The sequence below is a fragment of the Bubalus bubalis genome, chromosome 3 (assembly GCF_019923935.1).
Source record: "Bubalus bubalis isolate 160015118507 breed Murrah chromosome 3, NDDB_SH_1, whole genome shotgun sequence".
Taxonomy (NCBI): domain Eukaryota; kingdom Metazoa; phylum Chordata; class Mammalia; order Artiodactyla; family Bovidae; genus Bubalus; species Bubalus bubalis.
Window position 1 is genome coordinate 18,127,888 of NC_059159.1, and position 24,218 is coordinate 18,152,105.

The following is a 24,218-nucleotide window of genomic DNA, read 5'->3' on the forward strand; positions in this document are numbered from 1 at the left end:
TAGTTAACATTGATATGTGGTGGGAACTGGGAAAGGGCATAAATATTATTCCACACACTTCATCTACCCGGCAGTGTGACCTAGGGAATTGGCAGCGAGACTGAGTTTTGTGGGCATGGCAGATTTCTTTTTCATAACTGACCTGTAAGATTTTAATGATTAATGTACATTCACATTTCATTTCCTCTTTAATGGGAAATGCTTAGGCAGAAATTGCTCTCCTGGGAAGCAGGCTGCAAGCTGGCGAGGAGGCAGGTTTTGAGATTCCTGCAGCTGAGTTTCATTCCTTCCTGCAATGTCTTGTTTCTAGGTCCCAATGCCCACTTATCTCTCTGCTAAAGGGAAATTCACCAGCCCTACAGAGGCCTGTAACTTGTGACTTTATCGGCCCGGGCTGGGCAGGTGAGGGAGTGGGTTCTGTCCCAGGGGCAGGGTTTTCATTTAATGCCCAGTCTCCACCATCTGCCCCTACCCTGTAGGCTCCTCCACCTGGAACCCTGCCCCTGAATTAGACTCCTCTCGCTCTGCTGAGAGTTTCACCCCTGGGGGTGGATCAGGATCAAGCACAGTCCTATGGTCTGGTACCTGAACTCCATCTGCAGCCTCATCTCCTGCAGCTCCCGACAAGCTTTGCTCACCAGCAACCTCAAGCTGTTAACTCCTACAGAGACTCATTTTGTTCCTTAACTTCTGCTGCCCCCTCGATTTGGAATGTTGTTTAGTCATTCAGTCATGTCTATCTCTTTGTGACCCCATTGACTGTAGCCCACCAGACTCCTCTGTCCATGGGATTTCCAAGGCAAGAGTACTGGAGTGGGTTGCCATTTCCTTCTCCACGGGATCTTCCTGACCCAGGGATCAAACCCCCATCTCCTGCTTAGAACACCCACTCCTTTTTCTTGAGAACTTCTTGCTCACCCCTTGAGACCCACTCCGGGTATCCCCTGCTTTAGGAAGCCTTTCCTGATCTCCAACAGGCGGGGCTACTGCCTGTCCTTGTGTTCCCACTGCATCTCGGTGTGTCCGTCCCTGTCATCGCATCACTGTTGTAAGGAGCTACTTGTCTCTTTCCCCAGGAGACTGTAAGCTCCTCAAGGGGCTGTGTCTTCTTCCTCAGCATACAGCCCGCACTCAGCACTGGCTCCACACCCAGCAGACCAGTACATGTTCAAAGATGTGTCAGAAGAGCCTGCAATTCTCTGCAATGTGACAGGACACTCTAAAGGCAAGACCTTCCTCATTCAGAAAGCTTCAACCTGCCTCTGGATTTAGAGGTGCTTTCTTGTGGGCATATAAATGATTGTTATATCTTTCTGTCTTAAGTATTTTGTCTGCTATTAATAATACATGTTTTAGTGAGTATTGGCCTGGCATATCTCTTTTCATCCTTTGTTCGCAATCTTTCTGTATAATTTTGTTTTGTCTCTTTTAGTTAGCATCTAGCTGGATCTTTTAAAATCCCGATTGTCTGACTTTTAATGTGAAGCGGTCTTCATCTATGCGTGTGTATTATGATTAATGATGTCTTGATACTTTGGCTTGTTTTTGCCACCGTAACTTGTGTTCTCATTTTATACTTACTGTCCTTTTTCTTTGCTTCTTTTTTCCTTCTCTCCCTGCCTTTTGTTAGAGTGATCAAGTTTTCTATTTTTCCTTCTTTACACTTTTGCTTTGGAAACTGACTTGTATTACTATTCTTATAGTTAGTTACTCTTAAATTTTAACATACATACTTAGTTATAGTTTTTTTTTAATGAAATGTAAAATATTCATATGTAAATTTCACAAAATAGCAAAGCTCATATCACTCTACCCACTGGACAACCCACCCCACACTTCTTTCTTATCTATATTATCTAAAACTTAATGTAGTTTTGTTTTGAAGTAAATAGAACTAGAGAGAAGTTAATGTGTTTTAAAAAAAAAAAAAAATTTTTTTTTGCCTTGCAGCTTGTAGGACTTTGGTTCTTTGACCAGGGATTGAACCTGGGCTGCGACAGTAAAAGCACGGGGTCCTAACTTCTGGACCACCGGGAAATTCCCTAAAACTTAATGTTTTAAAGTGGTTTAAACTGATTTTTTTTTAACATTCAATTGTTGATTAAATTGACTAACATCGTATCAATTTCTGTGTCTACCATTGTTTCTTGCATCCCATTTCTTCTCTGGTTTACTTTTCTGCTTCCAAAAGCACATCCTTCAGCGGTTCTTTCAGTGAAGGTGGTACTGTCTTTCCTGGAACTCTTGTTTTTTTGTGTGTGTATTGTGTGGGTTGTTTTTTTTTTTAATCGTTTTAAGAAAATGAAATGACCTGTTAAACCTTATCTAGTTAAAAATGGTAACATTTCCAGGAACATGTACTGGTGTAACTCCACCAGAAGTTTGACCAATTTACTGCTGAGCCAGCCCTTAGTGATGAGATCCCTCATTTTTAGTTCTTGTGCTTCCTGCCTACACAGACTAATAAATTATTACCAACAGTGAGCAGACCCTGCGGGTAAAATAGGGGTAGTAATATGGACATGGATAGTAATATTGCTCAATTCCTAGAGTTCCAGGTACCTTTGCCAACACGTTTTTATCCTGGAAAGGAAATGAGGATGCTTAGATTCCCGGGGAAAGGCCAGGAGTGTCCTTGTTTTAGCTTTAAAAACATGTTGATGCTCTAGTTGTATAAATTGGGCCTCATTTGTTTCTGCAGGTAACTTACCTCTCAGAGCCTTAGTTTCATCTGAAAAATATCATCAACCCTGCAGGGTGGTTGCTCGTCAGTTACATGGATAAAGCCCCTAACACATGCCCAGCACAGAGACCTTCAATGAATGGTGGTGACTCTTACAGCCCTGACACTTAGGAGACTCCACTGAGGATCTGTTGAGTGAATGCAGGAGCACGCTAGCAAAGGGTTCATTGAGGAGACAGGTTATAAAACGTAGGTGAGATCTGTCAGATAGCAGTAATAAAGGAAGAAGACGCTCTTTACAGAAGGAGCAAAGTGAGCAGAGGAAAAAAATCAAAGCTTACCCATTGCTGCTCAGGCAAGTGAAAGGATCAGTGCGACTGAAACAGAGACTGAGGGTAGGGGCTTGGAGAGGGTCGGCAGGGCAGGAAGGGGGCCTGGGGAACTCATGGGGATCTCTGGGTCCGCCTGGCCAGATGGCTGTTTTGCCTGGCCAGCTCACTCTGCCCGGCACTTGCCCTTGGTTCCCCTTCCTGCACACCCCTTGTTCTTGATAGGCAGAGGCTGGCCCAGTGTGGCCTCGTAGCCAGGCAAGCTGAAGGCTTAAAAGAGGAAGCAGCAGAAAGAGATTGGTTTTCAACTAATATCTTATTAAGGAAGTTGAGTCATTCTACTTCTGCTATTTGTCTCCTCTGGGCATTCAGAGAAGGACAAGTTTTTGCTTCCAGATGAAATATCATGAGAGGTATTTGCCCTGGTCTGCTCTGGCCCCTCAGTGGACATTTTGTAGATGGCCCTATATTTCTGTTTGATATACAGCAAACCAAGGCTTAAAGTGTTGAACGCCTTAGGTAAGGCTTGATGGGTTGGCTATATGGTGCTGAAACAAAGAAATCCCATTGTCTCAGTGATGGTGCTCATGAGCTTGGTCACGGGTAAGGGAAGGAACTTTGATTTAGCGTCGTCTCTTGGCCAAGCGAGCTGACTGGAGAGGCAAGAGCACGAGTCCAGCTGCACCTCTGCAGTTTGTCACTGTGCGACTGCTTTGGCAGGCTCCTGAACTTCTCTAAACCTCCGTTTTCATTCTGAAATTGACACTAATAATGACGGTGCTTAGGAAATATTAACTATCAGTCTGAATCGAGGTCATCTAGCCTTCAAAAAATCCTGACAAATCAGTGGCATTTGGGGAACTAGAAGGAACCTCAAATGATTTCCTAGGTCAGAGTTTTCAAACTCTTTTCCTCGAAGACCTAGGATGCTGGAGAGGTCCTTGGTGGATGGAGGCAAGCTGAGTGTGTGGGGCCCTTGGCCACCTTCAGCAGAGCAGCTGTCTCTAATTTGAGTTACATGTCAGTTGCACGTTTCCAGGTCTTTTATATTGTGAAGGCTGAGATATGATTTCTTTTAATAAAAATGGTCCTGTTGCTTTTTAATAAAAAGCCTCCACAGCTAGAACTCGTGTCTTCTGGTCCCCAATCTGGTGTTTTTACTGTCCTTACTAAAACAGGGAACTGAAATATGATACATTTTAGAAAGGTCATCACCACTGAAGATCAAAATTTTAAACATTACTCTGTGCCTCCCAGTTTAATCAAGCAATCATTTCATCTAAACCCCATCCCCATCCCAGAATCCTAGGAAGAGAAAGTATGCTGTCCGAGAAAGCATTGCTGTAATGGTCTCAGGCAGGAGCTGTCTAATAGCACTTGCTACGGTGATAGAGGTATTCTGTGTGAACTCTCCTATATGGTAGCTAGGGTAACTGGAGAATTGATTTTTAAATTTTATTTTAAATGAATTGATTTGAATGTCACCCACTTACAGCACAGGGAACTCTGCCCAATGCTACGTGACAGCCTGAATGGGAAGGGAGTTTGTGGGAGAATGGATACATGTATATGTATGGCTGAGTCCCTTTGCTGTCCATGGGATTCTCTAGGCAAGAATACTGGAGTGGGTTGCCATTCCCTTCTCCATGGGATCTTTCCCACCCAGGGATCAAACCCAGGTCTCCTACATTGCAGGCAGATTCTTTACCATCTGAGCCACCAGGAAAGCCTCCAATACAAAATAAAAGAAAAAAGAAAAAGAAAATAAATGTAAATAGCCATGTGGCCAGTGGCTACCGTATTGACAGCGCAGCCTGACAGTATAGAGCAGGGGTCGGATGGCAGTCCCTGGCCACTGGGCATTAGAGTCATCCAGAGAACTTGTCAGAAGTACAGATTCTGGGCCTAATGCCCAGTGACTGACTCAGTAGACCCAGGGCAAGTACGTTTGAGAACCCATCTAGTTATTGTAATTTAGGTGGGATAGCGCTGCCTTGGTGAGCTCTTCCTTGGCATAGAAGAATTGAGCCAGAATCAGGCGTTTAGCCCTGGCCTTGGTCTTCTGGGGAGACTAGAACAACCTTCTGAGGAATGTCAGACCCTTGGGAAATGTGATGAAACCTATGGACCTCTTCCCTGGAGAAACACCAATAAAGTTCCTAGGGTTCCCAGACCTCCCTGAAGCCATCCTTGAACCCACGTTGAGAACTCCTCAGCTTGGACAGAAGATCTTTACTAAGCTGGAGAGGGAACTGAGCTGGAGCCCAGGAGCCTTGTCCACCCAGATGTGTCACACACATGTGCCCAGGGGTTGACCTGGTGCTCTCCCCATCATTCCTACCCCCAGGCCCCTCTGGGGGGTCATGGAAGCCCCACAGAAGAGAGGACAGGCAGTGTACGTGGATCAGACCCTACAAGAATACTGACTTAATTCTGCCCCTTTCCCTTCCCCTTGTGTGTTCATGGCCTATGAGTGAGCCAAGCGGGTGTGGCTGTTGCCACTGCTCACATCCTCGGCTCTGACACACAGAGCAGAGGGAAGAGTGCATCTAAGGCCTGAGTGGAGCTGTGGAGAGCGTCCAGCTGAGGAATGAATCAGGATTTTGACTTGCCTTCAAAGGCAGAAACACAGCAGGCTCCCACTTAGTCCTCACTTCCCGCGAGCTGCAGGAGCAAGAGAAGGGGCAGAGCTGCAGGGCTCCGGGCTGGGGCAGCAAGCCGGAGCCCAAAGCCCAGAGCCAGGCAGGCCCATCCAACCAGCAGTCCCAGGCTTAGTGCAGAACCCCACTTTTTGTAGATCATAACCCATGTGGAAGTGGGGAGGGAGTGAGGAAGCGAGCGTGTGTATATGTCGAGCGCTGCTGTCCGGCCAGAGTGTCCTGAGAATAGCCTCTTGAACTTGGAGACAGTCGATGAGAGTCTGAGTCATGGTCATGTGGCACTGGAAAGGCAGACACAGGAGAAGCCGTACAACTCCCGGGCCATGATTTCGTGCCCCCAGGAGGCGAGGGTCAGCCTGTTTTCCCCATGCCCTTCACAGGTTTCAGCAGCCAGCTGCTGGGTTAGCTTCTCAGGCTCCCTTGTTCCTCTCTCTGCCTGTCAGGCTGCTGGGTGAGTCATCAGGGCACTGCAGAGGAGGCAGCCCCGACCTCGGCTGCCTTGGCCTCGGTTTCTCTGGGACAGGGTGCCTAGAGTGCTCGCAGAGGAAGGACCAAGGCCCCTGGCCAGCTGCCCACCCAGCCACCAAGGTGAAAGGACAGCTCGTTGGGGAGGGGCGCCCCACAGCCTGTCTGGAGGAGCACCAGCTCCGGGTGAGCCATGTCAGGCAGGAAAGGCCACATGAGCCCCAGTGCAGCTTAGCTCTAAACAGCCGGGTGCCTCAGAACAAGACTGACCACTGGCCATTCCTGTTGCTGTCCAGTGAAACTCTCTCTTCATCCCAAGATGCCCGGCATCATCCTTGATTCCCTCCTGCAGCCAGCACCCCCTGTGCCCTGCTCTGCTGCACACCAGGGGCACCACCTCTGCCCTCAGGAGCCTTCTGCCCAGGGAGGCCCATGACATTCCCCCTTGCCTGCAGCCCAGGGACTGGGGAGTGGACAGCACAGCCCAATAGGCCCAGCTCCACACAGCCCCATGCAGACTGGTGATTTCCAGCAAGTCTCCGCCTAATTAGGCCTCCATAAAAATGAGGAGGCTGAAGCAGTGTCCCTGTAGGCATACCTCTAATACTGTTAGGTTTGGAGCACTGGGGGGCTGTTTGTAAGATCTCATTTCTCTTATAAAGAGGCTGAGAGAGGTAGGCCCTACTCTAGGCCCTGGATCAAGTACTTTTGGAGATGGACAGGGGCTGCAGAGGTGTGGAGTGGGATGAAAGTACCCTTACAAGTAGAACAGCCAGCCTTGGAGGGCTTTCACCTAATTGAAGTCAGAGCACCCCTTAGACTTAAGGTCATCAAGAAACTGAGGCCACCCATTCAGCCGCCGGAGCATCCAGCCTGCAGGACCACACCAGCACCCAGGCTGAAAGCTGGAACCACTCTGAGTTCAAAGCTAGCAGGCCCTTGAAGGCAGAGATGTGGGCATCAAATTCATAGCAACCGACAAACCTTCCCCCACCCCCACCCCCCAGTCAAGCTGCCTCAGCCTTTCGTGTCTGCTGTGGTGAGCCAGATGCTGTAGGCAGGAGGTCTCAGCCTAGAGTTTCCCAGTGTCCCACTGTCTCTTGGAAGCTTCCAGCCTGATCAGGCAAAAGGGCAGAAGTATAGAGGCCTGGCTTCCCACGGTTTGTCTTCATCCCTCAAGAGCAGACAGAGGCGTGATTCAGGATGAATGGGGCTACTGCAGAGAAGACCTCATCTGTTAGCAGCAGCCTGAGGACCAAGCTGCCATCAAAGAGCATTTATGAAAGTATCTGCAATCAGTGCCTTCTTAGGCTTTGTCGCAAACAAGTCATGACCCAGTAGGGCACTGCCCTTGGGAGTTCAGAGCCCAGTCTTTAAAAAACTTCCCAACTGCTAACAATCTCAGGGCAGCGCTGTTCTCTTTTGTGACCACTCCAGCCCGCGTGCTCTTTGCACAGATTGTCACAACAGTACATTCTCTCTCCCATCTGGCTCTGTGGGAACGCAGAGCTGGGGGAGACGGAGCCCAGAGAGAGATGAATTCTTGTGCTTTGTCCTCATATTTCTAGAGGTGTCAGTTGGTGGTGGGGTGCGTGGGCTGTAATAGAAATTCCATTACTAATGTTGCCTGAAAGAAAAACGATCCCCGAAAGAGGTTTTCAGCAAGTGAGTTTGGACATTACAGAAGGAAGCATGTCAGTCCCTTCTGGAAAGCCACAAACAGATGCAGCTCAGGAAAGGAGCCAAGTTCTGGTGTTGCTGCTTGCATGGTTTTTAGGTTTTACAAGATTTCATATGTGTCTCTATATAATGTGTGTATATATAAATAGACACACACAAATCTATATATATACATGCATGCGTGTATACACACACACACACATGCACATGCACTCACATATGTACATGCATACCTCTACCTGTAACTTGGGAACAAAACAAAACCTCGATTGTCTCCGCTTGGAGAAGAGCCCTCAATGGGTGGCACAGACATGTCTCTAAGAAGGCAAGGCTTGTGCAGAATCGGTGAGGTGACTAATGGCTTTGGAGTATGGGATCCACCCCCCTGTTCTGCGGAAGCAAAGTTCACCACAAAACAAACAGCAGAAGACGACTCAGCCATTATTTACAAAGGCAAAAAAGAACCAACCCAGACATTGATCCACAGATGTCCCAGAGGAGGCAGACTATAGAGTTCTCCTTGTGGAGTGGAGGGGAAGAACTGGTAGGGCCGGGGGGCTCACCCCACATGAGACCGTGGCGAGGTTGCCATTGGGATCATTTGGAGGATAAATACATGTGGCCTGAGGGAGCAAAGGCCCTCTGCCCCCTGCTTTTCTCCTCCCACTGCAGCCTGCCCTGGGGTCTGGGGGTGACCTGCTCTGCGTGTGGTCTCTCTCGCAGGGTGAGCGTGAGCCTGGGAGATGGCAGTGATGGAAATGGCCTGCCCAGGCGCCCCCGGCTCCACGGTCGGGCAGCAGCAGGAGTTCGCCAAAGCCAAGGAGAAGACACAGGCAATGGGGAAGAAGCAGAGCTCCGTCCACAAGCTGGAGGCCGTGGAGAAGAGCCCCGTGTTCTGCGGGAAGTGGGAGATCCTGAACGACGTGATCACCAAAGGCACAGCCAAGGACGGCTCCGAGGCTGGGCCAGCTGCCATCTCCATCATCGCCCAGGCCGAATGTAAGAGCCCCGGGCTTCAGGCAGGGGTGGGTGACGGAGAGAGGGGGGGCACAGCGTTTGGACGAGGGTGGTTGGCCATAGGTAGGGCTGGGCTCAGGGTCCCCTTGTGGAAGAGGGAGGTCAGGGCGACCACCACAGGAGACACTCACAAGATAGGACCGGGGGTTAAGCCAGGAATCAGTGTGCCATGGGAGCCAGGGCAGTGCCAGGGAGGGACACGCAAGAAGGGAGAGGTGGCCGACGAGGCATTGCCCATGGTGACCAGAGCAGGGGAAGGTAGCTGGGAGGCAGGGATACATGGGCTCCAAGGTGCTGGGGAGTCTGCAGGATCATCAGGCAGGCCCTCTGCCTTCTCCCGGGACCTCGGGCAGCCTGAGCATCTCTGGAGAGGCCCAGACAGGAAAGGCCAGGTCTCCCGGAAAGCTGCTCTGGGGCATTAGGCTCTTCACCTCTTCCACCTCAAGGCGGCCCCCACCCCAAAGGATGAACACCTGCCCTCAGGCCTGCAGGGTGGGGTGAGGCCCGGTCTGGTCCTTCTGCTTCCGCCCACAAGACTTCAAGATGGCTCAGGATGATGGCTGCCACCAGAGCCTGAGAAACTCCCAAGGGGGCGGGAAGGACCAGGAATCCCCTCCCTCCCCACACCTTCCCTCCACCCCAGGAAGTTTCTGGGGTGGAGCCTGGTGAGACCGACAGCTGGTGACAGTATTTTCCCATGTACATCCATCCTTCCCCACATCTTCCGCTTCCTTCTGGCTGGTCCTTGACGAGAGATGAGAGAATAAAAATTAAAGCAAAGTGAGTGGCATGGTTATGGTAGTTCAACCCACACACATATGTAATAGTATATACTGAGCCGTGTGCCAGGCACCGTGTTGAGTGTTTTATATGGACCATCTCACTTACACCTCACAGTGTGTGAAGTGGAGTAGGTGCCCTTAAATGAGCCCATGTTGTAAGCACACCCAGTGCCCTTGACCCCCAGGCTGGGAGGGCAGGGTGAGGTCGCCGCCGTGAGAGGTGGTGAGCCGCGGGAAAGAGGAGTGGCCAGGAGGGCATCTGCAAAGTGCCGCTCTCCTAAGTGCCGAATCCTCTTCTTTCTCCTTTCTGCTCATCCAACCCCTTTTCCTTTAATTAAAAGGTGAGAACAGCCAAGAGTTCAGCCCCACCTTTTCAGAACGGATCTTCATCGCTGGCTCGAAACAGTACAGGTAAGATGGTCAGCCTGAGAGGGGCGCCCCGAGCTGACACAGCGGCAGTGTCCCCACCCCAGCTGCTCGCCCCAGCCGCTCCTGAATGACCCCTGGCTCCCGCCTTCAGCACCTGTGGTTCGGCTCTTGGAACCCACCCAGGCTTCCTGGCTGAGCCGCTCTCCCAGCCAAATAAGCTTTTCAAAAGCTGCTCCCAGCGTGTGGATGACTGCCTCTGGGTCATATCAGCTTGACGTTTTATTTGTATTCTCCACGGAGCCCTTGATGCTCCCCTCGGTTCCCATCAGTAGGGAGGTGCTGGGAACGGGAGGCACCTTGCCGCTGGTGCGTGACCACAAGTGCAGGCCCAGAGAAGCCGCTTGGTGAGAAACCTCACATGTCCTTCCCTCTGTGAGACACACCCAGGGAGGGATGAGGGCTTGGAAACAGGCAGGGGCAGACTCGCAGCTCACTGGCTCCGTGGAAAGGAGGCTGAGTGAGGCTCCGTCTGTTTCCAGGCTCCCCAGCCCCAAAGACTGGTTCTTGGCAACTGGAGGTTGAACCTGGACATAGGTCCTCCTCTCTCCCCAGGCAGACTTCCTTTATCACTGGAGTTTGGGAACCGCTAGTGATGAAAAGGTTCTAGGAGGGCACCTGGCCTTGAACCAAGAAATGTTCCCTGTTTGGTCAGATTCCTTATGCCAGCCCGATGCCTTTTGACCCAGGGTTGGAGGTTTCTGATGGACTCACTTCTTTCCACTGCCTGAGAAACCCCAGGCCCCTAGCAATCCCCAGAACTGGGGTGAGTCGGCCTCCTTCATGGGGGCAGGAGACGAGGCCATGGGAGAGCAGCTGAGGCCGTGGTTGGCTCCACAGCTGTTTGGCAGCAGCCCTTTCAGAAGGGCCACCGGGACCTTGATATCCAGAGGGGTGAGAGCCGAGTTAGAGCCATGGTGATGCTCAGCCTCCAGCTGTCAGAGCAGGGCGGGCTGCCCTGGTACCCGGGCACTAGCCCGGGCAAGGTATCTGATTATGCCGCTCCTCACATTCCTGGGGGAGCCCGGTGGGCCCAGGGCTGGTTGGGGTGGAGGTGACCAAAGTCAACTGTCCTTGCTCCAGAGGCCACAGAAACCAACTCAGAGCTGAGAATGCCTGCCATGGGGTGTGGCCTTCTGAGCCACATGCCCCTTTCTGGGCCCTCTCCATGGGCAGTCCCCCTAGTCTCTCTCCATCCACATCAAAAGAGCAATGTGCAGCCTCTCACCTTAGTAATAACCACTGTTTATCAGAGGCTTGCCTTGGGACCAGGCACCAAGGTAGACGTTTTGGCTTTTTTAGTAATTATTTATTTATTTTTGGCTGTGCTAAGTCCTCAGTGCTACACGGCCTTTTCTCTAGTTGCAGCGAGCAGGGGGCTACTCTCTAGTTGCAATGCATAGGCTTCTCATTGCAGCAGCTTCTCCTGTTGCAGAGCACGGGCTCTAGGGCGCTAGGGCTTCAGTAGTTGTGGCCTGTGAGCTCAGTAGCTGCAGTTCCCGGGCTCCAGAGGGCAGGCTCTGTAGTTGCTCTATAGTTGCACCGTAGCATGTGGGATCCTCCCGGACCAGGGATCAAACCCACGTCTCCCGCACCAGCAGGTGGACTCTACACCACTCAGCCACCAGGGAAGCCCCCCAGGTAGCCTTTTTAAATGAGCTGTTTCATTTAAACCCCATCTCAGCCCCGCCTGACAGAAAAGACTACCTCCTCTTTACCAGTGAGGGCCCGGACCGTCCTTGAGGCTCAGGAACTGTCCCGCGTTCCCGCAAGTCCTGACTAAGCTGGGATGTGACCTCAGGTCTCTGTGAGTCCATCGCAGGTACCTGCACCTCCTCACACCCAGACGGCGTGTCTATGTCTGTCTGACAGCCAGTCCGAGAGTCTTGATCAGATCCCCAACAATGTGGCCCACTCGACTGAGGGCAAAATGGCCCGCGTGTGCTGGAAGGGGAAGCGCCGCAGCAAAGCCCGAAAGAAACGCAAGAAGAAGAGCTCCAAGTCCCCGGCTCAGGCGGGGGTGGCCTTGGCCAAACCCCTCCCCAGGACCCCCGAGCAGGAGAGCTGCACGGTCCCGGTGCAGGTGAGGCCTCCCCCAACCCCGGCCCCCGTGCCCGGCTCAGGGCCTGCAGAAGGCCTGCACCGCGGCCGCAGCTCCGTGTCCTAATGCTGTGTTTCCCCTGCAGGAAGATGAGCCTCCGCTGGGTCCCCCATATGTTAGAAATGCCCCGCAGTTCACCAAGCCTCTGAAGGAGCCGGGCCTTGGTCAGCTCTGGTTTAAGAAGCTCGGGGAGGGCCTGCGGCCAGCGCTGCCTCGACCAGAACTCCACAAACTGATCAGCCCTCTGCAGTGTCTGAACCACGTGTGGAAAGTCCACTACCCACAGGACGCTAGCCCCCTGCCCCAGCCCTTCCCCTACAGCAGGCTGCCTCACCCCTTCCCATTCCACCCTCTCCAGCCCTGGAAGCCTCACCCGCTAGAGTCCTTCTTCCTTGGCAAACTGACAAACTGTGTAGACGACCAGCAGCCCCTGCCTGGCCCTCACCTGGGCAGACTGGCCTGTGTAGATAGCCAGAAGCCCCTTCCCAGCCCTCACCTGAAGCCCAGCTTCCCGTCTCGTGGCTCAAGGGACAAGCTGTCTGTGGAGGAGTACCTGGTACATGCCTTGCAAGGCAGCGTGAGCTCCGGCCAGGCCCACAGCCTGGCCAGCCTGGCCAAGACCTGGTCAGTGGGGGGCTCCAGGCCCCAGGCGCCCAGCCCCGAAACTGAGGACAGCGAGGGGGTCCTACTCATCGAGGCAAGTAGTCCCCAAACACACAGACACATGCCATCACCACCCCCTCCACCTCCGCCTCCAGGGCTGCCCATCTTCTCTTCCCCCTTTCCTTCACCTTCTTCCTCTTGTTGTTCAGTCGCTAAGTCATGTCTGACTCTTTGTGACCCCATGACTGCAGCACACCAGGCTTCCCTGTCCTTCACCATCTCCCAGAGTTTGCTCAAACTCATGTTCATTGAGTCAATGATGCCATCCAACCATCTCACCCTCTGTCGTCCCCTTCTCCTCCTGCCTTCAATCTTTCCCAGCATCAGGGTCTTTTCTAATGAGTCAGTTCTTTGCATCAGGTGGCCAAAGTATTGGAGCTTCAGCATCAGTCCTTCCAATGAATATTCAGTGTTGATTTCCTGGTATTGACTGGTTTGATCTCCTTTCTTGTCCAAAAGACTCACAAAAGTCTTCTCCAACACCACAGTTTGAAAGTATCAATTCTTTGGCTCTCTGCCTTCTTTATGGCCCAGCTCTCACATCCGTATGTGACCACTAGAGAAACCATAGCTTTGACTATATAGGCCTTTGTCGGCAAAGTGATGTCTCTGCTTTTTAATACGCTGTCTAGGTTTGTCATAGCTTTGTTTCTCCCTCTCTAGTTTACTGGATAACTTTGTAACATTACATGATTTTCTCAAACTTAGATTTCTGGCTGTTAATCCCATCCATCTCTGACATTATCCCTTGTCCTCTGCCCCTCTTCATTGTCCTTCCCTTTCTTTTACCTTTTAGCTGAAGTCATGTTTTTTCACGGTCAAGGTCGTTGACAATTTCATTTCTGTCCCACAACCACAAATCTGGGGAGGAGGTTTTTTCATTGCAAGGATCAGATTGCCTCAGGCAGACCGTGAAGCTCTCCTTTGCCTTCGCCTGATTCCTATCACCCCCTCTCTGGTAGTCCTGTCCCCCCACACCCCACCCCACCCTCTGCTGACCCCAAGCCCTGCCTGAGACCAGTTGGTGTCTTCTGTTGCGAGGGCTCAGCTCAGCCCAGCAGCCTGGCACGGGCCACCAGCTGGCAAGCCTTCTTCACTGTAACCTTCATCCCTCCACTGCCCTGGCCACTGAAACCGGCCTCTCTCTCCTGCCAACCCCAGAAACTCAAGCCGGTGGATTATGAGTACCGAGAGGAGGTCCACTGGGCCACGCGCCAGCCCTGCCTGGGCAGAGGCTCCTTTGGAGAGGTCCACAGGATGGAGGACAAGCAGACCGGCTTCCAGTGTGCCGTCAAAAAGGTATGCTGGGCTCCGAGGCTGAGGAGGGCAGCGGCCCGAGGCCCATCGCCTTCCCTTTGCCTTCTTTCAGGGTTAGTTACAGGGTGACCATGGGTCTGACTCTCTTTAACGGAGCCTGGCTATCCTGGCTGCCCTCGGTCAGCTGGCGCTGGAAGGGGAGACAGTCCCAGTCACATGTCCCCGCCTGTGAGCTGCACTTGGTGTGTGTGTGTATGTGAGAGGGAGCGTGAGGCTGTGTGTGCAGCCTGGGCCCCTCCTGATGCCAGGCCCCTTGGTCAAGTCAAAACCGGGAAGATGATTGGATTGTCACAAAATTCATACTGATCTGAAACTCTTAAACTTCACAGCGGATAGCAAGGTAATAGCAAGAGCACAGTCTCCCCCTAACAGGAGCCTCCCTAAGAGAAGCCCCCTGACAGGAGCCCTTTGGGAGCCAGATCTGACTCTGCCTCCTGTTGACTGGATGTAATCAGTCCTGGGAGATGGACAATATGAGGCAATGAGACTTAGTGAGAGCCCCAGGTAAATGGTAACCCACCCCTGTACTCTTGCCTGGAGAATCCCATGGACGGAGGAGCCTGGTAGGCTGCAGTCCATGGGGTTGCAAAGAGTCAGACACGACTGAGCGACTTCACTTCATTCACTTCATACTTCATCACTGGAGAAGGAAATGGCAACCCACTCCAGTATTCTTGCCTGGAGAACCCCATGGACAACAGGGTCGCAGAGAGTCGGACATGACTGAAGTGACTAAGCACGCAGGTTTATCCAACTACAGAGTTTGGCTTTGACCCTCTCCTCAGGGAGGGGCAGGGGAGGAAGACTTGAGCTTCTAGGATTCTAATTAGAGGCAGGGGCCTGAGTCACATCTCCTACTCCCTCATCTCCGTGATGTTAGAACTGGAGACCAGAGAGGGTCTGCACCTTGCCCGCAGCCCCACAACTGGGCCTGGACCCGAGGCCTCCTTCTGTCAAATCACACTGTCCAGGCCCAGCAAACCTTGGAGGGTGTCAGCCCTCCTCTCCTTCAGATATACTTTCTTCTACCCCAGCTCTTCCCCTCACCTTAATTGGAAACCACCTTGCCCTTGACCTTAAATTCAGCTAAGAATAAGGGCTAGCCCCAAAGACTTCCTAAGGTGGAAATCAGAAACATTTCTATGGGCCATTTCCTTGGCCCATAGGCAGCGTGAAATAAGCTAATTCAAAGATGGACCTTGTTTTCAGATGGCCTTTTTTCAGGACACTCTGATTCCCCAAAGGAAGGGGACCAAATAGCCAGAACAGGTAGGCCCAGCTGCTCGGGCCCCATGCAGAGTGGACACTGCTGGCGCCACTGTCTTGGGTGCCTGAGACTTCAAGGGCTGAGGGGATTGCGGTGTGAACAGGGCTGGCTTCCACGGCTGGTGCGTGGCCAGGTGTTAAAGCTGGAGAGTCTGGGCCTCGGGGCAATGGGTTGAGAGAGGGGACTATCCTTAGGTATTACCCCAAACTTCAGATACACTGTGTCAAATAAGCCAGCTCCACCCCTGCCCACCCCACCACACCACTGACCGAAGCACGTGCTTAGTTCTTGCCAGCCTGGGTCATCATCTCCTGCTGGGATGCCAGGGCCACGTGCCTGACCGCCTCAGCTGCAGTCCCCTCCCCAGGCCACCAGAGAAGGCTCAGCTGTCCCTCCTGAGAGGCGGGTGGGAGGAGGGCAAGAGAGTGTGAAGTATCCTGGAGATGAACGCCTGTGCTGGGGAGCTTAGTCACCAGGCTTCTCAGCTGTTGCACTGCTGAGGTTCTCAGAGTCCCAGGCAACAAGGTAAACAACCCTAATATAGTAGAAGAGGACAGGGACTCCACTCCTCACCTCCCGAGGGCAGCCAGACAAGCTCTAAGCACAACGCGCGGACTTGCCAGGCCCAGACCTGCTGCTCAAGCCCCCCAGAGCTGGCCCCTCGGACCTCTGCCTTCCCCCAATCCAGGACCTCAGCAGGGTTGGCTTTGGGTGGCCCACACAGCTGCCTTTGGTCAGGCACACCACCCCTCCTTTCTCTCCAGGGGAGGGGAGTAAGGAAGGTTTCCTTTAGCATTTTCATCTGGAAGATATGAGAAACAGATCTCTGCCAGGAGGGTAGGGGTGGAGGGTGAGGGCCAAGGATCAGAGGTCAAAGTGCACACAGGGTCAGAGCAAGTCTGCACACCCTCTGATGCTCCCTAGGGAGGATCCAGGATGTGGAGCATCACATGATGATGTCAGCACCCCGCTGGCCCCAGGTCAGATGCTAATTGGTTGCACACCCAGGCTTTAATGTTGAGTTTTGGGGGTTTTTTTTAAGATTTTTTTTTATCTTACTTTTACTTTCAAATTAATAGAAACTCATTATAAAAGAATGGTACCCCGAAAACCAAAAGTCTCTCTGTCCCCCAGTCCTCTTCTGAGGTCACCACCCTTTGATATGCATATATAAACATGTAGTTATGACTTTTATTAAAATGAGGCTGCACTCATCTGTTCTGTACCATGTTTTTTCATGCAACAGTGGATCATGGACAGATTTCCTCACTGGTAATATACACCTGTCTAGTGCTTTTTAACAGTCAGTGTAGAAGTTCTAATCCTAGTCAGTTCATTCGTAAGATTCATGAACTCCTGGAATTGTATTCCACATGTGGCATGGGTGGACCCACACACATTTTTTATTTACCAGATTTTCACAGGGGTCTGTGGCCCAAAGAGGGTTAAGAACTGTTCGTTTGAGCACATCTGGCTGGAGCATGGAGCTCTAGGAGCCTCTTGTTGCTCTGCCCTGATCTGGATTAGAGTGGCTTTGGCCAAGTCCAGCCAGCTGTTGTTACCAAGCCCCTGCTCTGTGCCAGATGCTAGGCCCGGGCTGGGGACAGAGGTGTGGGACCCACACGCCTAACCTGAAGGAGCTCGGATTGTAATGGGGTGGACACTTACATGGTGGAAAGATGGTAGAAGCAGCCATCAGCCGTGCATGTGGGTAAAGTCAGCCAGGACGAGTGTTGAGGAAATCAGGACAAGGACCAAGAGGAGACTGTCTCCATGATGATGAGGAAATAAAGGACAAAACTATATGCCTCTCACATATTATTGTTCCTGAGATCTTTAAAAGAACTTATAGAATTGCTTTTATTCCCTTATATTTACTGATGAAATAAAATGAATATGAATACTAAAGAAAACAAGAGGGAGTGTTCCAAGAAGGAAAGAGAGACCCCTGGTATAAAGCATGTGGGCAGTTAAGCAGAGGGAAATGGCCTGTGGATTTGGCGGTTAGGTGACTGCTGACCATGCTTCCACCTGGGCATGCATGCTCTTGAACTTCAGTTAAAAAAAAATGTCCAGGATGTAAAAGCTAATACCCCTAGAACAGCCTTCAGCAAGGTAGGGAGCTGGTAGCTCTGCCATGAGGCTTACCCCCCCAAGACCCCAGCTCTGCCCCTTCTTATCCCATGACCTTGAACAGGTCACCGGCCTGATCTTCAGCTTCTTTGTCTATAAAATGAGATGATATCACCTCCAAAGCTATTGTAAGATGCAAACGATGAATAAAGTTCTGAGCATAGTCCCTGGAATCTGTTAAGTGGGCATTAAATATTAGTTCTCATTAACATCCTCATCAGAGTCCAGCCCTCACTGTACAGATGAGGACACTGAAGTCCAGAGAGAAAAGGTGGCCAGATGGGCAGCTGGCCTGGATTAGAAGGGCAACCTTTCTCCCTTGAGAGCATCCTTTCAGCCTGCTCTCCCTGGGGCTGGCCCAGACTTCTAACACACCTTGTGTTTTGAAGTGTCCCTTCCAACTCCCTTTGATCAGAGTGGTTGGGAAGGGTTTTAATGTCACTGGGGTGCTCTGAAAGACTTACGGATTTCTTCAGAATTAAAGCCTAAGCTTCCAGACTTCCTTGGTTCACAGCCCTTCATGTCATTTTTTCAAGGTGCCCCAGACTAAAGCAAGTTTCATCTGTTAAATAATTGGGTCAAGTAATAAGTCTTTATCCTAACAATCTAGTAACTATTTGCATAACAACACACCTAAATTGAAAGATAAATTTCCTTCTTAGACAACCATAATTACTAACGGAATGTGTATCCTGTTGGGCACGCACTTCTCCACCTTTGAAATCACTGGACACCATCCCCTTCACATCCTGCTCCACACTCTCCCCCTAAAGAACCTTTTTGTCACAGCAGCCTCCAAAACCCTACCTTCATAAAGATACATCCTCAAAAGAATGCAGTGCAGCATTGAAACCGAAGTGTCTCAAGCTAGGAGTCTAGGTGGCGCCCCCAGAGGCCACCGTCACTGCCCCCTCGTGAGTGCTCTGTGGTGCGCGCTTCACCTCCCAGTGCGGGAGCAATAGGGTGAGAGACATGTGCTAATACAAGTCCTGTCGACAAATACGTCCCAATTCAGGTTCAGAGCTGGAAACACTGACAGAGAGTCCAAGTTCGTGCAAGATGATCAACCAGATATTCTGCAAGTAATCAGAAGAGAGATTTTTCCACTGATAGGCAAAAGCCCAAAAGCCACACAAGTCAGCAGGTCTCCGAAGACTGGCAGACCCTGACCGACTGCTTCCTGGCTAGTGTCGTTAGCACTCGCGCCCCCTGGTGGCACTTCTCGGGGCTAACAGGCAAGCCAACGGCAGCCGGAAGGAAAAACAAGTCTCTATTATAGGAAGTATAAGCATTTATTTTTGGGGCTCCAAAATCACTGCAGATGGTGACTGCCGCCATGAAATTAAAAGACGCTTACTCCTTGGAAGGAAAATTATGACCAACCTAGATAGCATATTCAAAAGCAGAGACATTACTTTGCCAACAAAGGTCCATCTAGTCAAGCCTATGGTTTTTCCAGTGGTCATGTATGGATGTGAGAGTTGGACTGTGAAGAAGGCTGAGCGCCGAAGAATTGATGCTTTTGAACTGTGGTGTTGGAGAAGACTCTTGAGAGTCCCTTGGACTGCAAGGAGATCCAACCAGTCCATTCTAAAGGAGATCAGCCCTGGGATTTCTTTGGAAGGAATGATGCTAAAGCTGAAACTCCAGTACTTTGGCCACCTCATGCGAAGAGTTGACTCATTGGAAAAGACTCTGATGCAGGGAGGGATTGGGGGCAGGAGGAAAAGGGGACAACACAGGATGAGATGGCTGGATGGCATCACTGACTTGATGGACGTGAGTTTGAGTGAACTCCGGGAGTTGGTGATGGACAGGGAGGCCTGGCATGCTGCGATTCATGGGGTCGCAAAGAGTCGGACACGACTGAGCGACTGAACTGAACTGAACTGAACTGAAGCATTTATTGAGCGCCTCTCATTTGAGCTGGAGGGAGGAGGCAGGAGCTGCCATACCTGAGCACCCACTGAGGCCTAGTGCTGGTTATCACCCCTCCAAACCCCTACCCTACACAGGAGCAGAGGCCACTGCCCCTACTATTCACATATGGAGACACATAGCTTAGAGGAAGTGATCCACCTTTGGAAACGGCCGAGCCAGGGTCTTGTATCCAAGGCCTATTTCTTGGATACAGCCAGGATGCTTGTATCCAAGGCCTATTTCTTCCCTCCATGTCATGCTGGTCCCTGCAGAGGAGTGGGTGGTCCCCAGCCTGCCAGTCCATTGCAGACAGGGCCTGGGCCAAGCCCCTCCCTGTAGGAGAATCCTCTCCTATGCCCAGATCCTGGGGAAACAGCTGCAAACAGAATAAACAAGCACTGTCGCATCTACATGGACATTTTAGCCTCGGGGGGAAAGGCAAACAATTATCAGCAAATAATAAGTGCTGAGAAGGATGCTGAGGATCCAGAGGCACTGACAGAGCCAGAATCTTGGCTGTACCAGCTCTGGCTACAGAAACATCTTAAGACGTGGATGTTGATAAACAAAAGGTCCCATAACCTAGAAACTGTCCAGACATTTGAGCTGAGGGAAAGAAAGTTCTGTGTTCAGCAGATCTGAGGGTGAGCAGCATGCCAGGGGCCTGGATAAGGATTGTCATTTTTGTATGACTGTTTCCATAAACATCAGCACTGTAGAACTTTAGTCAAGTACTAGGCATTGACCCTGAGCGCCCCAGGGTTTACGCTTTAGTTTCTAAGTGTCCAGCAGGCCCTTCAGGGCCCTGCCTGGCCTCAGAATCATCACCAGGCCCATCCATGGTCTCCATGTAGGGAGCTCCAAGGGTCCAGATAGGAACCCAGGGAACCAGCCCTGGACCTTCAACTTCACTCCCACCCATCACTGGGCCCTTCCAGGTGCGAGTCGAAGTATTTCGGGCAGAGGAGTTGATGGCATGTGCGGGATTGACCTCCCCCAGAATCGTCCCTTTGTATGGAGCTGTGAAGGAAGGGCCTTGGGTCAACATCTTCATGGAACTGCTGGAAGGTAAGGAGCCAGGGGCCACTCTTTCTCCCTCCAAAGTCAGAGCCAAGGGTTTCTCCAAGTCTTGCCCAGGTTAACCTTGGTCCCCAGTCAATCCATTTTTAAACTCTTGACCTCATGACATCAGCAAGAAAGGCCTGCTTTCTACCACCTGCCGTTTGAAGTCTCTTGCCCTTGGCTGACTTGGAGGCCTGGAAAAGCTCCATGTAAAGATCAGCCATTGATCTCCTAGGTGGTTCGCTAGGCCAGCTCATAAAGCAGAAAGGCTGTCTGCCAGAGGACCGGGCCCTTTACTACCTAGGCCAGGCGCTGGAAGGGCTGGAATACCTCCATACCCGCAGGATTCTACATGGAGATGTGAAAGGTAAGGCTCAGGGCACCCATGGCCCTGGTCCCTATTGGGCTCTTTCCTCACCCCATCATGCCTGCTTCCTCCCAGATCTTCTGTGCCTCCGTCAAGGTGGGTGGGCTGAGCCAGCAGGAGAGGAGAATGTGTTCTCCCAGCCCTCAGCCTGGCACTGTGATTTCCAGTGGGTGATGCCCACAGAGAACACTAATCAAGCTCCTACTTACTGGTGACCATGGGAGGGAAGGGCAGCAAGGCTGAGTGGCCATATCCCCTCACCCTCTGAGAGCCTGCCTGCTGCCTGCCTCCAGCCTGAACTGATCCCCGCCTCCCCCCTCCCTCCATGACTAATGAAACTAATCAGAAGCTGCAGCTGCCACATAGGGTCAGCCAGAAAACTGCCCCGCCGGAGGTTCAAATTGGGCCGGGGCCCTCGGTGACTCACCTGTTCCTCTTCTTCCCCGGGGTGGCCTGGCAGCCGACAACGTGCTCCTGTCCAGTGATGGGAGTCGCGCAGCCCTCTGCGACTTTGGCCACGCTGTGTGCCTTCAGCCCGACGGCCTGGGGAAGTCTTTGCTCACAGGTATGCCCTGCCCCCTGCCCCTTCCCTCAAAGATAACAGCTGGGCAGCCTTCACTAAGCATTAGCCCTGCGCCTTCTCCTGTACCTTCCTTAATGGCAACCAGAGATGTGAGCACTTTATGTCCATGAAGATTCTTCAGCCCCACAACCACCCTAGGTTATGAGGCTTTTGTTGTTAAGCTTAAATGCAATCATGCATGTCAGGTGCTTGCTTCTGATGTTCTTGTTACACAGAGGAGGGAACAAAAGAGGCTGGGTGCCGCACCCAAGGTCCAAGGTCTGCTGTCCCCAAACCCCCGGGGCTCCAGGCCCCTTGGCCAGCCTTTCCCGGGGAGCTGTGCTCCCAGCCTGTGAGCTCAGCCCTCCCTCGCCTCTGAGAGTACAGTTTTGCAAAGCAGAATGAGATGGCTGACCAAAGGGCCTATGCTTTATAGCTGGAGAAATGCCTGTTTTTAACTTATATTTCTCTGATTATTAAAATAATCCGTGTCCGCAGTAAAATATTGGATAACTACAGTGTTAAGTGGTTTGGAAGGGGAGTAAAAGTTCTTACCGTTCCTCTTGCCCAGAGAGATAATCATGAATATTTTAGATAATTCCCTCCAGGTCTTTCCTTATTCATAATTTTTTTGATACTTTTCTGTATATAGTTAAGGTCATCATAACACACTTTTTGTGCCCTGCTTTTTTATTTATAGCATTAGCATAAAATTATTTCATTTTGACCAAAGGAAAAGCAATATTTTAGAAGTGATTCTTTGTTGTCAAAGGACTCTTGATAATTCTGAAGATGTAATTTGAACACAGATACCTGCTTTCCACTTTGAAATAACTAGTGTTATTATTATATTATAAAATATCTTTTATATCTTATATATTATATATAAATATCATATATTAACATTAATATTTATTAATATTATACAATATATAATATATTAATATATAATTATATAATATATTATTATATAATATATATATTTATATCTTTTCTAATACCTTTCACAGAAAGTAGAGCTAAACAAAAATAAGAAACACAAACCACCAGAAAAATAATACTCTTCACATCTGGCATCAGTCTTTCTAGTCTTTTATGCATATATTTTTTTTTCCTTTTTTTTTTAAGTTACTAAAATTTCAGGAACATCATACTATTAATCCCTCCCCCCTTTTAGAAGGCATTTTGAGAGTTTGATCCAAAGGGCAGAGCCAGTGGGTTTTTTAATTTATTTATTTATTTATTTATTTTTGGCTGTGCTGGGTCTTCGTCACTGCATAGACTTTCTCCATTTGCAATGAGCAGGGGCCACTCTTCTTAGCTGTGCGCGGGCTGGGCTTCCCATTGTGGTGGCATCTCTTGTTGTGGAGCACAGGCGCTAAAGTGCAGGCTTCTATAATTGTGGTGCACAGGCTTAGTTGCTCCATGGTATATGGAATCTTCCTGGACTGGGGATCAAACTGTGTCCCCTGCACTGGTAGGCAGACTCTCAACCACTGGACCACCACAGACGTCCAGAGCCCCTGTTTTAGATGATATATTCTTTGTTCCCGTCCCCAGCACAATCCCCACCTTGGCTTATCCCCAGCAAGTTGGACCTGGAGGCTTTATCTCTACTTACAGTACTTTGAGACAGAGTCAAGGTATATCAGGAACTGATGGGGGTGGTCATAGCCGAGGCTTCCGCCCATCAGAGCTCACAGTTGCCTTTTCTGTCTCACCTCACCTCTGCAGGGGACTACATCCCCGGGACAGAGACCCACATGGCGCCAGAGGTGGTGATGGGCAAGCCCTGCGATGCCAAGGTGGACGTCTGGAGCAGCTGTTGTATGATGCTGCACATGCTCAACGGCTGCCACCCCTGGACCCAGTACTTCCGAGGGCCGCTCTGCCTCAAGGTCCGTGAGAGCGCCTGGGACGGCCAGCAGGGCCACGGGGCCCAGGCTGCGGGCCTGGTGGCGCCTCCCGTGTTGGCCGCTCTTTAGTGGTGGCAGGAGCAAGCAAGGGCCTCAGCAGAGATGTGGGATCCTGACTTAAATACTTGGCTACCCAAATTTGAGTGTCCGAGGGCAGATCCTGGGTGAAGGGTCTTCTTGAGTTCATGGTTCAGGGCTCTCTTGTGTCCACACCCCACGCCACCCCCACCTGTCCTCCTGAGGGTTGTAGGGGTCGTGGGTGCCTGGAGGTTATGGGCACCTCGCCTCCTGCTCTGTTCTGTAGCTAATCCCCTTTTCCCTTCTTCTTGGAAAAGTCCCAGCCCTCACTCTAGACCAGGCCATTCTAGTCCTTTTGACTGACCCCAGCACAGCAGGACAGGGGAGAGTGGGGAGGAGCAAGAAAAGGAAGTGAGGGGCAGGAAGTGATGGGGAGGCGAGTCTCATATGTTGCCTTTTGACCCCCAGATTGCCAGTGAGCCTCCACCTGTGAGGGAGATCCCGCCCTCCTGTGCCCCGCTCACGGCCCAGGCCATCCAGGAGGGGCTCAGGAAAGAGCCGGTCCACCGAGCATCTGCAGTGGAGCTGGGGGGGAAGGTCAGCCTGGCGCTGCAGCATGGTAAGAGCCCTGCGCTGGCTGTGGGGAGTGAAAGAGGCGGTGGGGTCGTGTGGTGGTCAAGAACAAGATACTCAACATCTCAGAGCCTTGGCTTCCCCATCTAGAGCATGGGCATGACACCAACCTCAGGAAGGTTGTTACTGTTAGGAAGACTGAGGTCACGTGAGTCCAAGTGCTTAGTACTGTACCTTGATGCAGAGGCCATGCTCAGGAGATGGGGGAAAGAGCTCA

General features: G+C 51.2%; 1 protein-coding gene across 2 annotated transcripts in view; it reads left to right on the top strand.

Moving 5' to 3' along the window:
- The window catches only part of MAP3K14 (mitogen-activated protein kinase kinase kinase 14), a 43,588-nt gene that overhangs the window by 13,886 nt on the left and 5,484 nt on the right, over positions 1 to 24,218 (top strand). The window contains exons 2-12 of one of the 2 annotated variants that reach the window (XM_025279937.3): positions 1,077 to 1,274; positions 8,541 to 8,816; positions 9,958 to 10,027; positions 11,915 to 12,125; positions 12,229 to 12,840; positions 13,968 to 14,105; positions 20,382 to 20,511; positions 20,741 to 20,872; positions 21,333 to 21,437; positions 23,169 to 23,332; positions 23,837 to 23,987. In XM_025279937.3, coding sequence (XP_025135722.3) covers positions 8,561 to 8,816; positions 9,958 to 10,027; positions 11,915 to 12,125; positions 12,229 to 12,840; positions 13,968 to 14,105; positions 20,382 to 20,511; positions 20,741 to 20,872; positions 21,333 to 21,437; positions 23,169 to 23,332; positions 23,837 to 23,987 — 1,969 coding nt within the window. In that variant the 5' untranslated portion in view covers positions 1,077 to 1,274; positions 8,541 to 8,560. The remainder of the gene's footprint in view (positions 1 to 1,076; positions 1,275 to 8,540; positions 8,817 to 9,957; positions 10,028 to 11,914; positions 12,126 to 12,228; positions 12,841 to 13,967; positions 14,106 to 20,381; positions 20,512 to 20,740; positions 20,873 to 21,332; positions 21,438 to 23,168; positions 23,333 to 23,836; positions 23,988 to 24,218) is intronic. The other variant, XM_006062237.4, reaches the window with a different exon arrangement.